This window comes from Aspergillus brasiliensis, assembly GCF_001889945.1.
Source record: "Aspergillus brasiliensis CBS 101740 unplaced genomic scaffold ASPBRscaffold_4, whole genome shotgun sequence".
In the NCBI taxonomy this organism is placed as follows: Eukaryota; Fungi; Ascomycota; class Eurotiomycetes; order Eurotiales; family Aspergillaceae; genus Aspergillus; species Aspergillus brasiliensis.
The window spans coordinates 2,216,579-2,228,342 of record NW_027137445.1 but is presented as its reverse complement, the minus strand read 5'-3'; the positions used below and the strand labels follow the sequence as shown (position 1 = coordinate 2,228,342).

General features: G+C 51.7%; 5 protein-coding genes across 5 annotated transcripts; 2 read left to right on the top strand and 3 right to left on the bottom strand.

Moving 5' to 3' along the window:
* Nucleotides 1–270: 270 nt before the first annotated feature.
* Nucleotides 271–1,471, bottom strand: ASPBRDRAFT_29020 (GID4/VID24 family protein; the record flags this gene model as incomplete). The annotated part of the gene is made up of 4 exons (XM_067622594.1): nucleotides 271–337; nucleotides 406–763; nucleotides 818–968; nucleotides 1,028–1,471. 4 exons carry the CDS (start codon nucleotides 1,469–1,471, stop codon nucleotides 271–273), a joined length of 1,020 nt encoding a protein of 339 aa, XP_067481093.1.
* A 925-nt stretch (nucleotides 1,472–2,396) lies between these two features.
* On the bottom strand, nucleotides 2,397–3,190 carry ASPBRDRAFT_53936 (mago nashi family protein; the record flags this gene model as incomplete). Its single annotated transcript, XM_067627144.1, has 6 exons — nucleotides 2,397–2,576; nucleotides 2,637–2,724; nucleotides 2,788–2,851; nucleotides 2,912–3,007; nucleotides 3,061–3,098; nucleotides 3,153–3,190. 6 exons carry the CDS (start codon nucleotides 3,188–3,190, stop codon nucleotides 2,397–2,399), a joined length of 504 nt encoding a protein of 167 aa, XP_067481092.1.
* Nucleotides 3,191–3,411: 221 nt separating this feature from the next.
* ASPBRDRAFT_174744 (coatomer subunit beta) lies at nucleotides 3,412–7,178 on the top strand. Its single transcript, XM_067619785.1, has 5 exons — nucleotides 3,412–3,919; nucleotides 3,985–4,405; nucleotides 4,459–4,848; nucleotides 4,901–6,509; nucleotides 6,593–7,178. Exons 1-5 carry the CDS (start codon nucleotides 3,615–3,617, stop codon nucleotides 6,733–6,735), a joined length of 2,868 nt encoding a protein of 955 aa, XP_067481091.1. The 5' UTR covers nucleotides 3,412–3,614; the 3' UTR covers nucleotides 6,736–7,178.
* A 615-nt stretch (nucleotides 7,179–7,793) lies between these two features.
* Nucleotides 7,794–9,392, top strand: ASPBRDRAFT_121796 (putative sphingosine kinase (SphK); the record flags this gene model as incomplete). The annotated part of the gene is made up of 2 exons (XM_067617460.1): nucleotides 7,794–7,941; nucleotides 8,023–9,392. 2 exons carry the CDS (start codon nucleotides 7,794–7,796, stop codon nucleotides 9,390–9,392), a joined length of 1,518 nt encoding a protein of 505 aa, XP_067481090.1.
* Nucleotides 9,393–9,773: 381 nt separating this feature from the next.
* On the bottom strand, nucleotides 9,774–10,907 carry ASPBRDRAFT_53933 (ribosomal RNA processing 1 family protein; the record flags this gene model as incomplete). The annotated part of the gene is made up of 3 exons (XM_067627143.1): nucleotides 9,774–10,600; nucleotides 10,682–10,789; nucleotides 10,859–10,907. The coding sequence occupies 3 exons, from the start codon at nucleotides 10,905–10,907 to the stop codon at nucleotides 9,774–9,776; spliced, it is 984 nt and encodes a 327-aa protein (XP_067481089.1).
* Nucleotides 10,908–11,764: the final 857 nt, after the last annotated feature.

Genomic DNA, 11,764 nt, shown 5'->3' with positions numbered 1-11,764 from the left:
ATCAACCAAGCCCTGCGCCGATAGAAGAGAGAAGAAGAAGACAAGTCGGAAGAAAATTCGTCAAGAGACATCAGTCAAAACAGAGCGGGGTAATAGTAACTCCGACAGTATAACCGTAACAGATCAGCCACCGTGGCTGGGAGGCTCGGAAGTGAACGTAACCATATAATGGCCATTAGAATGTAGAAGCATGCGAAACGGGAGGAGGTGATGGTAGATGAGATCCTCCTGCAGTGGTCGGATCGACCACTGGACAATCCCGCAAAAAGATCAACGGAACTCCATGGCAGGCGCACAACCATAGTCTTTGACATGTCTGAGTTCGAGTTGTTGATACCTAGAGAGAAAAGAAGGCAAGTCAGTCTCGTCTGTCACAAATACTATTGGGATGAGGCAGACACGTACTTTTCGCTCTTGGCGTGAAAGTAAATCCCAGCAACCGTTCCCTCCACCTGATTAAAACAAATGTAATAGAAGCCTTCGAAGCTGGCACCGGAGATCGACCTCACGCGGTGATCGGGAACGAGGAAGTACTCCTTCCAACGCATGAAGAGATGCTCCCGCTGGGCAAAATTCCGAAATGTGAAATCCGGTCTCTTCGCCTGTTTCGCCTGCGATCGCCAAGCGGGAAACCTGCCCCAATGTTGCATGTCAGTCTTTTCGGTTGCACCCCATGCTTCGTTTCTAGTTTTGAACGTGTGCTTGGTGCCGATGATTTCGCCCTCAAAGAACGTTGTTAAAGTAGGGTGATCCTCAGTGAGACCTGATGCAAGGAATTAGAATCGGCTACAGCGGGTTGGTGCAAGCGCTCACGGACCTTGTATGCGGAGGTATCCACAAAGATAAGATTCAAGCATATCAACGTGCTTGATCTCCACATCAACGCTGTATACATGGCTGTCTGATTGCTGAGTGCCAGTGAATCTACTTCCCGGTCGCAGAAAAGAAGACGAATAATTAGGCAAAAGCTAGCGCAATCAGCAAGGGGGGCCCTAGATAACAGAAGGGATAAAGGAGGTTACCATACCCGAATGTTGGAAAATTCATAGCTTAACAGAGAAGTGGCCGATGAAGGGGTGACTGGAGATGACGGGCCGGAGGAGCGCGATGACTCCGCAGCAGGGCTGAGTCTCCCCGCAGCAGGTTCGTCTTCCGATCTCCCCATGCCCTTCATGGGCGTTCTAGCTACTGGCTCGCCCCTCACGGGGTCCGCATCGGTAGAAGTAAAGGAAGAAGTTCCATCTGATGGTGTTAAGGCGGTCTGGTTGGATGGGACTGTTGGCGAGAATGTGTTATCGGGAGCCTCATCGCTGGTGCTTCTCCTTTCCCACGTCGACACCCAGGGATACGGCCTTTCTTCTCCGGTATGTAATCTCTCTCTTTCAACCTCCGGGGGACAGGTGGAGCGAGCGGAGATTTCTTCTGCGATTGAAGCATTCAAGGGCGGGGTGTTATCACTCGGAGTCGGCATTGGAGGCTAATTAAGGAAGGAATGACATCGGAATCGATAGAAGATAGAAGGTTCCCACCGATAGGGCGAGGTGTGAGACACGGCAAGTCTGATACTAGCACCGTAAGGGCAGCTCAAGGATAGGGGCGATTTATTGGGCCGGAGGGAGGGAACTAAGATGGGACGGAGGGAGGACGACAGCGGATCGGGGTGGCAAATAGATTTTGGGCGCAGGCAGCGGAAAGAAGCAAAGTTTAGAGAAAGAGAAGAAGGAAGGAAAACAGAGGAGAAAGAGAAGAAATCGGACGAAGGAGCCAGAGGGAAGGTTTGAGGATTGGGGACAAGAGGATCGTTTGGTGGTGGTCAGTCCGGGGCGAGGCATCGCCCAAAAGGGAATCGGTCGACTTGATCATGCGAGCGCGGGGGAGGCAAATGGGGCAAACGGCGCCTCGGGCGGTTATTCGAGCATTTCTGGCATTTTGCAGCCTTTGCACTTCTGGCACGGCCTCCCTTGCAGCTCTCTGACGCTCGTCCCGACGGACGTGGCCCGCTACACATAATACTCATTATGCAATGGCTGCTGTCGCTATTTTGGTTTCCGTTTTCGGTTCTTTTTGCGCCTCAGATCACTTCACACGTCGTTGGGTATTTCCCTTTCTTCCGCTACGTTGGCCCTTGGTGGCAAGCTCTCATTGCGTCATCGCCTCCGGTGAGTTGCTTTGCCATCCATCGGGCCTCGTTTCAAAGCAACCCAAAATGCCAGACACATTTTTGGGGGGAATGTGGAAAGAAAAAGTAAAAAAAGGAAAAAGAAAGGAAAACTAGCACTAGTAGTATACCCGCCACGGCTGCAATCAAATAACTAGAGAACGCCTATTATTCATCCCAGAAGTTGAACCAGTTCATTTCATGTTCCCACAATTACTACCATTTAGATAGGTTTGATCTATACCGAATTAGACTCGAAATTCCTAGAGAGAAACAATGAAGCCATATATACCTTGAAATGGAGCGAAATAAGCGAGAAAATGAGGGCCTTCAGGTCTTGGACGAGATAGTAGAACACTCGTAGGCCTTCCGGGTCCGCAGATTCAGTCACATCCACCAATGAGCCGATTTTCGCAGTCTACACCAAATGTCAGGGTTCCGTTTGTGATCAGCTATGTCAAGAGAGCAATGGACACACCTCAAAGGAGATATGCTCGTTTCCGAGCCGTATCTCAAGCTCCTGACGTCCATCCTTGTTCTTTTGGGGCCATTTGGAATCATCCTCCCTGCGTCGCATCAGCATCTTTGTCCCCTCTCCGATCGCCATTGAACCCCAGTAATTGACTCACTTCAAGATCTCACTTTCCTTGATGATGCGCTTCACCTCCTGAATCATCGACGCGCTCACGCACACTGTAGCGATCGCCCGTTAGCGACCGATGTAGAACTGGACAGCTTTTGCCTAGCACTCACTTTCTTTCCGGATCAGAGAATCATTGCGGTAGTTGGAGTTGTTCGCATATCGGACGGCAGCGCTACGGCCATCGCCAAGGGTACGGAAGTCGAACTCTTGAAGTCTGTTAGTAGGAAGCTCGAGATGTAGACCACCACGGGGAACCTACCTAGAAACTCATGTCCGAACCGCCCAGAGTGACCTGAGCTGCGGAACTGTCAGCAGCTGAGGAAACCTGGGCCACACATAGATCATCCTTACTAGTAGCGAAGGTAAAACGGTTCGCCTTGGGTCGACATCTTTTCAAATACCTCAACTCACAACGGCTGTGGCTGAACTCGCAAAGGGAAGCTGGGAATGAACGCTTCGTACCGCGTGCCTGAATGGAATTGCCTGGTTTGCAGGGTTGGTCCAGGCGGGCTTAGTCATCCACACACTCCGGACAGCTTGCTCCGCCGCGCAAATGGCCAGGTTGATACTCAATGTCCCCGGATTGTCAACATTCGCTCTGATGAATGCTAGGCAGGTGAGGGGAGACAATTTGCACTAATCCAATTCTCTCTACTACTATCGAAACATTCTGGGGAGAGTCGTTCCAGTCCGTCTTTTCCTCCTGCCCCCCTGACCGGCCAAAACAACCACCTGTACTGACAACCGCTTCCAGCTCTCCTCCCTCCTGAACCCTTCCCTGTACCGGCCATTCGTTCGCACCGCTCGATCACCATGGCGTCCTTCCTCGAAAATGCATACAGCTTGGTCCACTTGGACAACACTGCTGATCAGCCCTCTCTGCAGGAGCTGAAGCTGCAGTTGGAAAAGGGTACCGATGAGACCAAGATGGAGACAATGAGGCGGATCATCACAATCATGCTCAATGGCGACCCTATGCCCCAACTGCTCATGCACATCATTCGCTTTGTCATGCCGTCCAAAAGCAAGCCCCTCAAGAAACTCCTATACTTCTACTACGAGATCTGTCCGAAAGTCGACGCGAATGGCAAGCTGAAGCAAGAGATGATCCTGGTCTGGTAAGGAACATGGCGCATCCCGACATTGTAGGCCTTCCTTTCTAACAAATGATCTATCTGCGCAGTAACGGTATCCGTAACGATCTTCAGCACCCCAACGAATATGTCCGAGGAAACACACTGCGATTCTTGTGCAAGCTCCGAGAACCGGAACTCATCGAACCCCTCCTCTCGTCCGCACGTTCCTGCTTGGATCACCGCCACGCTTATGTCCGGAAGAACGCCGTGTGGGCCGTCGCCTCTATCTTCCAGCACTCGGAGTCGCTCATCCCAGATGCTCCGGAGCTTATCCAGGCGTTCCTCGACACGGAAACGGATGGCACCTGCAAGCGCAATGCGTTCGCGGCCCTCATGTCCATCAGCCACCAAAAGGCCCTGGAGTACCTGGCCTCTACCTTTGACAGCATCCCGAACACAGACGAACTACTCCAATTGGCTGAGCTCGAGTTCATCAGAAAGGATGCTGTGCAAAACACCCAGAACAAGGTGGGTTTCCGGAGGTGTCAACACCGGTCCAATCGGTTGCTAATGGCCAGTAGGCACGGTATCTGCGGTTGATTTTCGACCTCCTGGATGCATCAACTAGTACTGTCATCTACGAAGCTGCCACTTCTCTTACTGCGCTCACCAGCAACCCCGTCGCCGTGAAGGCTGCAGCAAGCAAGTTGATTGAATTGTGCATCAAGGAAGCTGACAACAATGTTAAGCTTATCGTCCTTGACCGGGTCGACCAGCTACGCATCCGCAACGAAGGTGTCCTCGATGATCTCACCATGGAGATTCTCCGTGTCCTCTCCTCCCCGGATATCGACGTTCGTCGGAAAGCCCTCAGTATTGCCTTGGAGATGGTCTCGAGCAAGAATGTGGAAGAGATCGTCATGCTGCTCAAGAAGGAATTGGCCAAGACTGTTGATGAACAATACGAAAAGGTAGGCTTGCACGATTTGCTGGCGAAACACCTAAATACTGACGACCATGTAGAACAGCGAGTACCGTCAATTGTTGATTCAGTCGATACATAACTGTGCAATCAAGTTCTCGGAGATTGCAGCTAGCGTTGTCGATCTTCTGATGGACTTCATCGCTGATTTCAACAACAACTCCGCCGTTGATGTGATCTCGTTCGTCAAGGAAGTCGTGGAGAAGTTCCCCGCGCTCAGAACTTCTATTGTTGAGCGCCTGGTTTCTACTTTGAGTGAAGTCCGTGCTGGCAAAGTCTATCGGGGTGTCCTGTGGGTTGTCGGAGAATACTCTTTGGAGGAGAGGGATATCCGCGAAGCCTGGAAACGGATCCGGGCCAGTCTCGGCGAAATCCCTATCCTTGCCTCCGAACAGCGACTTCTTGATGAAGTACCTGAGGATGCGGCGCTCAAGGAACAGGTTAACGGTCACTCCAAGCCGTCAGCCCCAACCGGATCGCGAAAGGTGCTGGCCGACGGTACCTATGCTACCGAGAGTGCTCTGACCAGCCAGTCTGCTGCAGCTGCTCGGCTTGAGGCTGTCAAGGCCGCTCAGAAGCCCCCTCTTCGTCAACTGATCTTGGATGGCGACTACTACCTTGCTACTGTGCTTTCGTCCACCCTTACTAAGTTGGTGATGCGCCATTCGGAGGTCTCTGAAGACGTTGCTCGGACCAATGCCCTGCGTGCGGAGGCTATGCTCATCATGATCTCCATCATCCGTGTGGGTCAGTCGCACTTCGTCAAGGCCCCCATTGACGAAGACTCCGTGGACCGCATCATGTGCTGCGTGCGCTCGCTTGCAGAGTTCTCCGAGAAGAAGGAACTGGAGACTACCTTCCTGGAAGACACCCGGAAAGCCTTCCGCGCCATGGTTCAAGTCGAAGACAAGAAGAGGGCCGCTAAGGAAGCCGTGGAGAAGGCCAAGTCTGCCGTCCAAGTTGACGATGCCATCCCCATTCGTCAGTTCACCAAGAAGTCCGCTCTTGAAGGTGCTGAGGAGATTGAGCTGGATCTGGCCAAGGCCACTGGCGGTGACTCAACTGTGGAGACGGTGTCCTCGAAGCTGAGCCGCGTTGTGCAGCTCACAGGTTTCTCGGACCCGGTATACGCCGAGGCTTATGTCACGGTTCACCAATTCGACATCGTCCTAGATGTCCTCCTGGTTAACCAGACTCTCGAGACACTGCAGAACCTCAGCGTTGAGTTTGCGACCCTCGGAGACCTCAAGGTGGTGGAGCGGCCCACGACACACAACCTTGGACCTCGCGATTTCTTGAATGTGCAGGCTACAGTCAAGGTGTCGTCGACGGACACGGGTGTGATCTTCGGTAACATTGTGTACGACGGGGCGAGCTCGACGGAGTCGCATGTTGTTATCCTGAACGACATCCATGCCGACATCATGGACTACATCCAGCCGGCGCACTGCACCGAGACGCAGTTCCGGACGATGTGGACCGAGTTTGAATGGGAGAACAAGGTTAACATCAACTCCAAGGCGAAGAACCTCCGCGAGTTCCTCAAGCAGCTGATGGATAGCACCAACATGGCATGCTTGACACCCGACGCGTCTCTCAAGGGCGACTGTCGGTTCCTGAGTGCCAATCTATATGCCCGGAGCGTATTTGGTAAGTAATAGAGATCTTCCCCCTCTCCCAGGACATTTGGTCCATCTCCGCCGTTTGGATAGCCGCTAACGTAACTGTCACAGGTGAGGATGCCCTTGCGAACTTGAGCATCGAGAAGGAGGGAGAGGACGGGCCGATCACCGGCTTTGTACGGATAAGAAGCCGTTCTCAGGGTCTGGCCTTGAGCCTGGGGTCTTTGAAGGGCCTTAAGGCATCTACAGCATGAATAGAGAATCCCCTTTGAGCCGTATTTGAATAGCCACTACCCTTGTTACCTACTACATGACTCTTCTGTTCGATTTTCGACTGCGCTTTTTTTTTTTATTTTAACTTTTCTGTGTTCTTCTTAATGGACGAATTTGTTGACTATATGCACCTCTTACACTGTTTATTCTGGATGAGAAAAGACTTTATATCTCTCAATGGAACTCCCCATTTGAACGACACCTTTTTTTTGTATGTATATGGGTGTGTATGTACTACCATGGCAAGCTATTTTCATAAAGGTAGGACGTTTCTTGGATGCCGTCATGGACTCGATCAAGCTCATCTGTACCACGTTGTAATCAAGCACGATGCATCCCATTCCCGCATCCCCACAGGTGAATCTCCGGGGTGATGCTGCAACTTCCGAGTCCGATCCCGCGCGTTAATTTTCCGAGCAAGACCGGTCTGTTCGAAGTTCGAAGTCCGTAGTGTGTACGGAGTAATGAAATCCCTTCTGAGGATCGATCAATGCGCCCTGATTATCGAATCAGATCATCCAATAGTGTAAATATGGGCGCAGAGGGCTGCGTGCCATTCGTGGAGGATGGATGCTTGCGGCGATCTCGTAAGTGCATGCAGTGGGAGGTTCCTCAGGAATGACCGGAAACCCACCAGATCCAGACATGCATCATGTATGGCCTGGACTCAAAAAGAGAGATGTTCCTGTCATGGGCCCTCATGGCATGATGAGATGCAAGTTCTTATCTGAAAGCCTATCAACTCATCAGGGTCGGGTTAAGTGGAGTTGGAACGAGTGGAGCCCGCCACAAAAGTTGGACTATGGATGGTTCTGTGGTTCTCCGAGTCTCCGTTCTTTCTCCGCTCCATTCTGAGACTTGCCCGTTTCATTCCTTCAACACCTTCCTTCCCTTCGCCTCAAACTCTTTCGTTTCCTTCGTCTTTCTCTTATTTTTATACTTATTCTTACTGGACGCCTTCACTTCTACGCGGTTATCATCTCTCGTTTCTGCATCCGGTCGGCTCTTCTCAACCACGCTGTGCCCTGCGCCGGGCACTATGACCACCCAAAACGGGCCTCCTCGCCCGTCGTTTAACAACGCGGATCACCCGGAAACTCGGGATCAGCTGCTAGAACATGATGCAACTCTGATAGTCTCCAACTCGGTCTCTCTCACCCTGGGGGGCGACTCTCTTCTGATTGTTGGTAAGTCGCAGTGCGCGATCGCTATTCCGGACTTCTTCCACCAAATTTCCCATGTTAACGAGGTAACCGGCATTCGCGCAGATGAACGTTCCATGCGCAAAACCGAGCGTGGCTGTTGCGGTATCGCCGGCAAAACAGCCAAGCCCACTCACTCCATTGCGCTGTACAATGTTTTGGACGCCGATCTGTCTCCCGAGGGTCTTACAATCACCTATGCGGAGCCGGCCTCTAAAGAGGATGTTTCGGTGTCCGCCCTGCGATACCCTTTCGCCCCCGAAGAAAAGGCGGCGGTCGAATCCTGGACGAACCGCCTCTTAGACGTTGCGTATGGCACTGCCAAACGATACAAGAGACTCAAGGTTCTAGTCAACCCGTTCGGCGGTCAAGGCCACGCGGTCAAACTGTACTCATCGTATGCAGCGCCCGTCTTTGCTGCAGCCCGCTGCCAAGTGGACGTGCAGGAAACAACACATGGCGGCCACGCAGTTGAAATTGTGGAGCAGCTGGACATCAATGCGTATGATGCGATCATTTGCTGCTCCGGAGATGGTTTGCCGTATGAGGTCTTTAACGGCCTTGCGAAGAAACCCAATGCCGGTGAAGCCTTAGCTAAAGTGGCCGTTGCAATGGTGCCTTGCGGGTCCGGAAACGCAATGGCGTGGAATCTTTGCGGAACGGGCAGTGTCTCAGTGGCGGCTTTGGCCATTGTGAAGGGTGTTCGGACGCCTATGGATCTGGTTTCGATCACGCAGGGGAAGACTCGCACGCTGTCCTTCCTGTCACAATCCTTCGGTATCATCGCAGAATCCGACCTCGGCACGGATGATATCCGATGGATGGGTGCTCATCGTTTCACCTACGGATTCCTCAAGCGCATCATGCGCCGCGCCGTGTATCCGTGCGATCTGGCAGTCAAGGTCGTGATGGATGATAAACAAGCGATCAAGGATCACTACAGTGCTTACGCGCAGAGTCAGCCTCCTAGTCGCTCTTCCGAGAATACCACGGAACGGCCAGACGGACTTCCTGAGCTCGTCTATGGCACCGTGCTGGACGAACTGCCCAAGGACTGGGAAGTTATTCCAGGTGAGAATCTTGGCAATTTCTATGCGGGCAACATGGCCATCATATCCAAGGATACCAACTTCTTCCCCGCCTCTCTACCTAATGATGGCCTGATGGATATTGTCACCATCGATGGGACTCTCAGCCGCCTGACCACGCTCAAAATGATGACCGCCATTCCTGAAGGCGATTTCTTCGATATGCCCGATGTCAAAATCCGCAAGGCTCTTGCGTATCGCCTTGTTCCCCACGAAAAGGAGGGCTACATCAGCGTTGACGGCGAAAGCATCCCTTTTGAAGCCTTCCAGGTGGAAATCCACAAGGGCTTGGGCACTGTGCTCTCGAGGACGGGACACCTATACGAAGCCGAAGGACCGAAACCTTAGACGTTGGGGACGATACAAGCGGAAAGTAGCGGGTGGTACTTTGGATGTCATCGTTCTATTCTTTTCATTCTGGTCTTCGCACTCCAATGATACCCTGGCGCAAGACTTTCTGTTTTGGCTTGCTTTACTGTCGTTTCAATCGGGTTGTGCTACTGTATAGACAGCAGTCCACCAAGATTGCGCATAGAGTCACTACTATATAAATATACATTGATTCATTCGCATGTAATAGTGCTAGCCAACCTGAACCAGGCCAGTCAATACATTCAGCGTGCGCACGCTGTCATCAAAATTCGCAATCTATACACTTTTGATCAAACAGGAAAAGGAAATAAAGTACTATAAAGAGCCATTCTTGTTTATACAGATAGTATCCACAGCTCAATCGAATCCATCCCACTCCTCATCACTCTCTTCCTCCACCTTCCTCTCCTTAACCCCCCACTCAAACAACCGCTCATCATCCAACGTCTCCGCAGCCCGAGTCCGCACAGGCTTATACGCACTCTCCGCCTTCAACTTCTCAATCGGCCTCAACAAGAGCTCCATCGGCACTCCGCCCTTGACCTTCTTCTTCGGTTGGCCTTCCTCCTCCTCTCCCTCCACTTCTTCAAACTCCAACACCTTCTCCAACTCATCGATCCAAATATCCATCAAATGGTACCGCAATCCATCCGGTCCATGCGGCATGGCCACGTAATCCTCCTTTTCGTTCGTGGGCGGCTGATCCGGGTCGAAGTTCAAGGGGCAGAGAGGGCCTTCTTCGATGATGGTGATGTAGGATTCGAGGGCCGTCCAGTCGTTTTCTCCTCCATTGGTGGTGGTTGATGATGGCGTTGATTCTTCTTCTTGGTCTTCGGTACGGGGAGATTGTTTCTTGTTGTTTTTCTTGCTGTTCTTCTTGTTGCGCTTTGAGGATGCGGGCTCTTCTTCTCTCTTGCGCTTGCCGCCGTTTGCTGTTGTCGTCGTCGAGGTGGATTGCTGGGGCTTCAAAAACACCTCGAATGCAACGCCCACGTAGCAACGGATCAGATGTAGGTACTTGTCTAGACGGAGACGGTCGAGCGAGTGGAAGTCCCGGCCGATGGTTATCCAGAAGGCGCGGAGGAAGCGGTGCAGGGTGCTGCGTGGGAGGGTCGGGACGAGGCTGTAGCTTAGGGTGCGGGCGAGGGCTTGTTGTGTTAGGGGTCTGTCGGAGTGGTAGAAGCCTGTTTTCGGGAAAAATTTGTGGTTAGTTTTGGGTCTCTATGCTGTTTGTGGTAGTAGTGTAAAAGGGTGTAGTAGCGTACAGAAGAATAGACCCTTCCAGAGTTTAAGGAGGTCGAGGAGGGAGAGGTCGGTTTTGGAGCGGAGGAAGAGTGAGAGGGAGTCGGTGGCTTTGTCGCGGATTTTTTTGTCTATGATGTATTGTTAGAATCCCGGATGGAGAAAAGACTTGGAATTAAGAGAGAGGTGGGTGTATGTACCGCTCGAGGCGAGATCCCTTACAAAGGGAGTCTTGGTCATGTCGGCCATCCTTGTGGTTGTCGGTGGTGGTCCCAGGTCAGGAATAGATTGTTCGTGTGCGATAGGTGGGAGAGACGGCTCTCTAGAGTCGTAGTGTTCGCGGGAGCGAGGCGATTGATGTGCCTGCGCTTTCCAGAGTGTAGATTCCCAGGATAATCTCTGGACAATGGTGGTTTCGGGAAAGTCCTTGAGACTGGTGAAGCTATTCGTGACCTTTTTTTTTCTTTTTTGGAGATATTTTCTGTTTGCATTGTTTGATTTTGAGTGTGACTTGATTGGCTGGTCGTTTTTGGATGCCGGTGGCCTATGGGGCTGGTGTGGGGAAGGTAACTAATGTTGATCGGGTTAGCATAGTTATCTACTATTTACAGATCATTGATCATTTTGAACTGTGTATACATGCGAGCGAGTGAGAGATGATGTAGCATATCACTTATTAGGAGGAAGGCCAATGTGGAATGTATAACTCTTACTGAGTACGCGTGTTTTCCTGCCTATCTCTTACTTCCTGTATCAGACCGATGTTCGCTCTTTCCGTTTACAGTTTTACAGCTGACAGGAAGGCTCATCTTTCTCTCTCGTATTCTTCTCTAGGTCCCTCCCCATTTCCATTTCCTCTTCCCCTTCAACTTAAAACTGTAACAATCTGTGGACATGCACAGCCTGAGTCTTACCAAGCTGAGGGTTTCGGTCTAGTTAGCAAGTCATAGTTTGACTTGCTACAGAGTCACCATCACCAGGTATGACCAGCAGCAGGATCAACAACATCACAACCACCATGAGAGCCACCATCAACATCAGCACCAGCACCAGCATCAGCACCAGCATCAGCACCAGCATCAGCACCAGCATCAGCACCAGCATCA

What these genes read in the sequence shown, in the direction of transcription:
- ASPBRDRAFT_174744 (XM_067619785.1), top strand. Translation starts at nt 3,615, where the DNA reads ATGGCGTCCTTCCTCGAAAATGCATACAGCTTGGTCCACTTGGACAAC. An exon ending in CAAGAGATGATCCTGGTCTG is followed by an intron (nt 3,920 to 3,984) that starts GTAAGGAACATG and finishes CTATCTGCGCAG; the next exon opens with TAACGGTATCCGTAACGATC. An exon ending in TTGATGAACAATACGAAAAG is followed by an intron (nt 4,849 to 4,900) that starts GTAGGCTTGCAC and finishes ACGACCATGTAG; the next exon opens with AACAGCGAGTACCGTCAATT.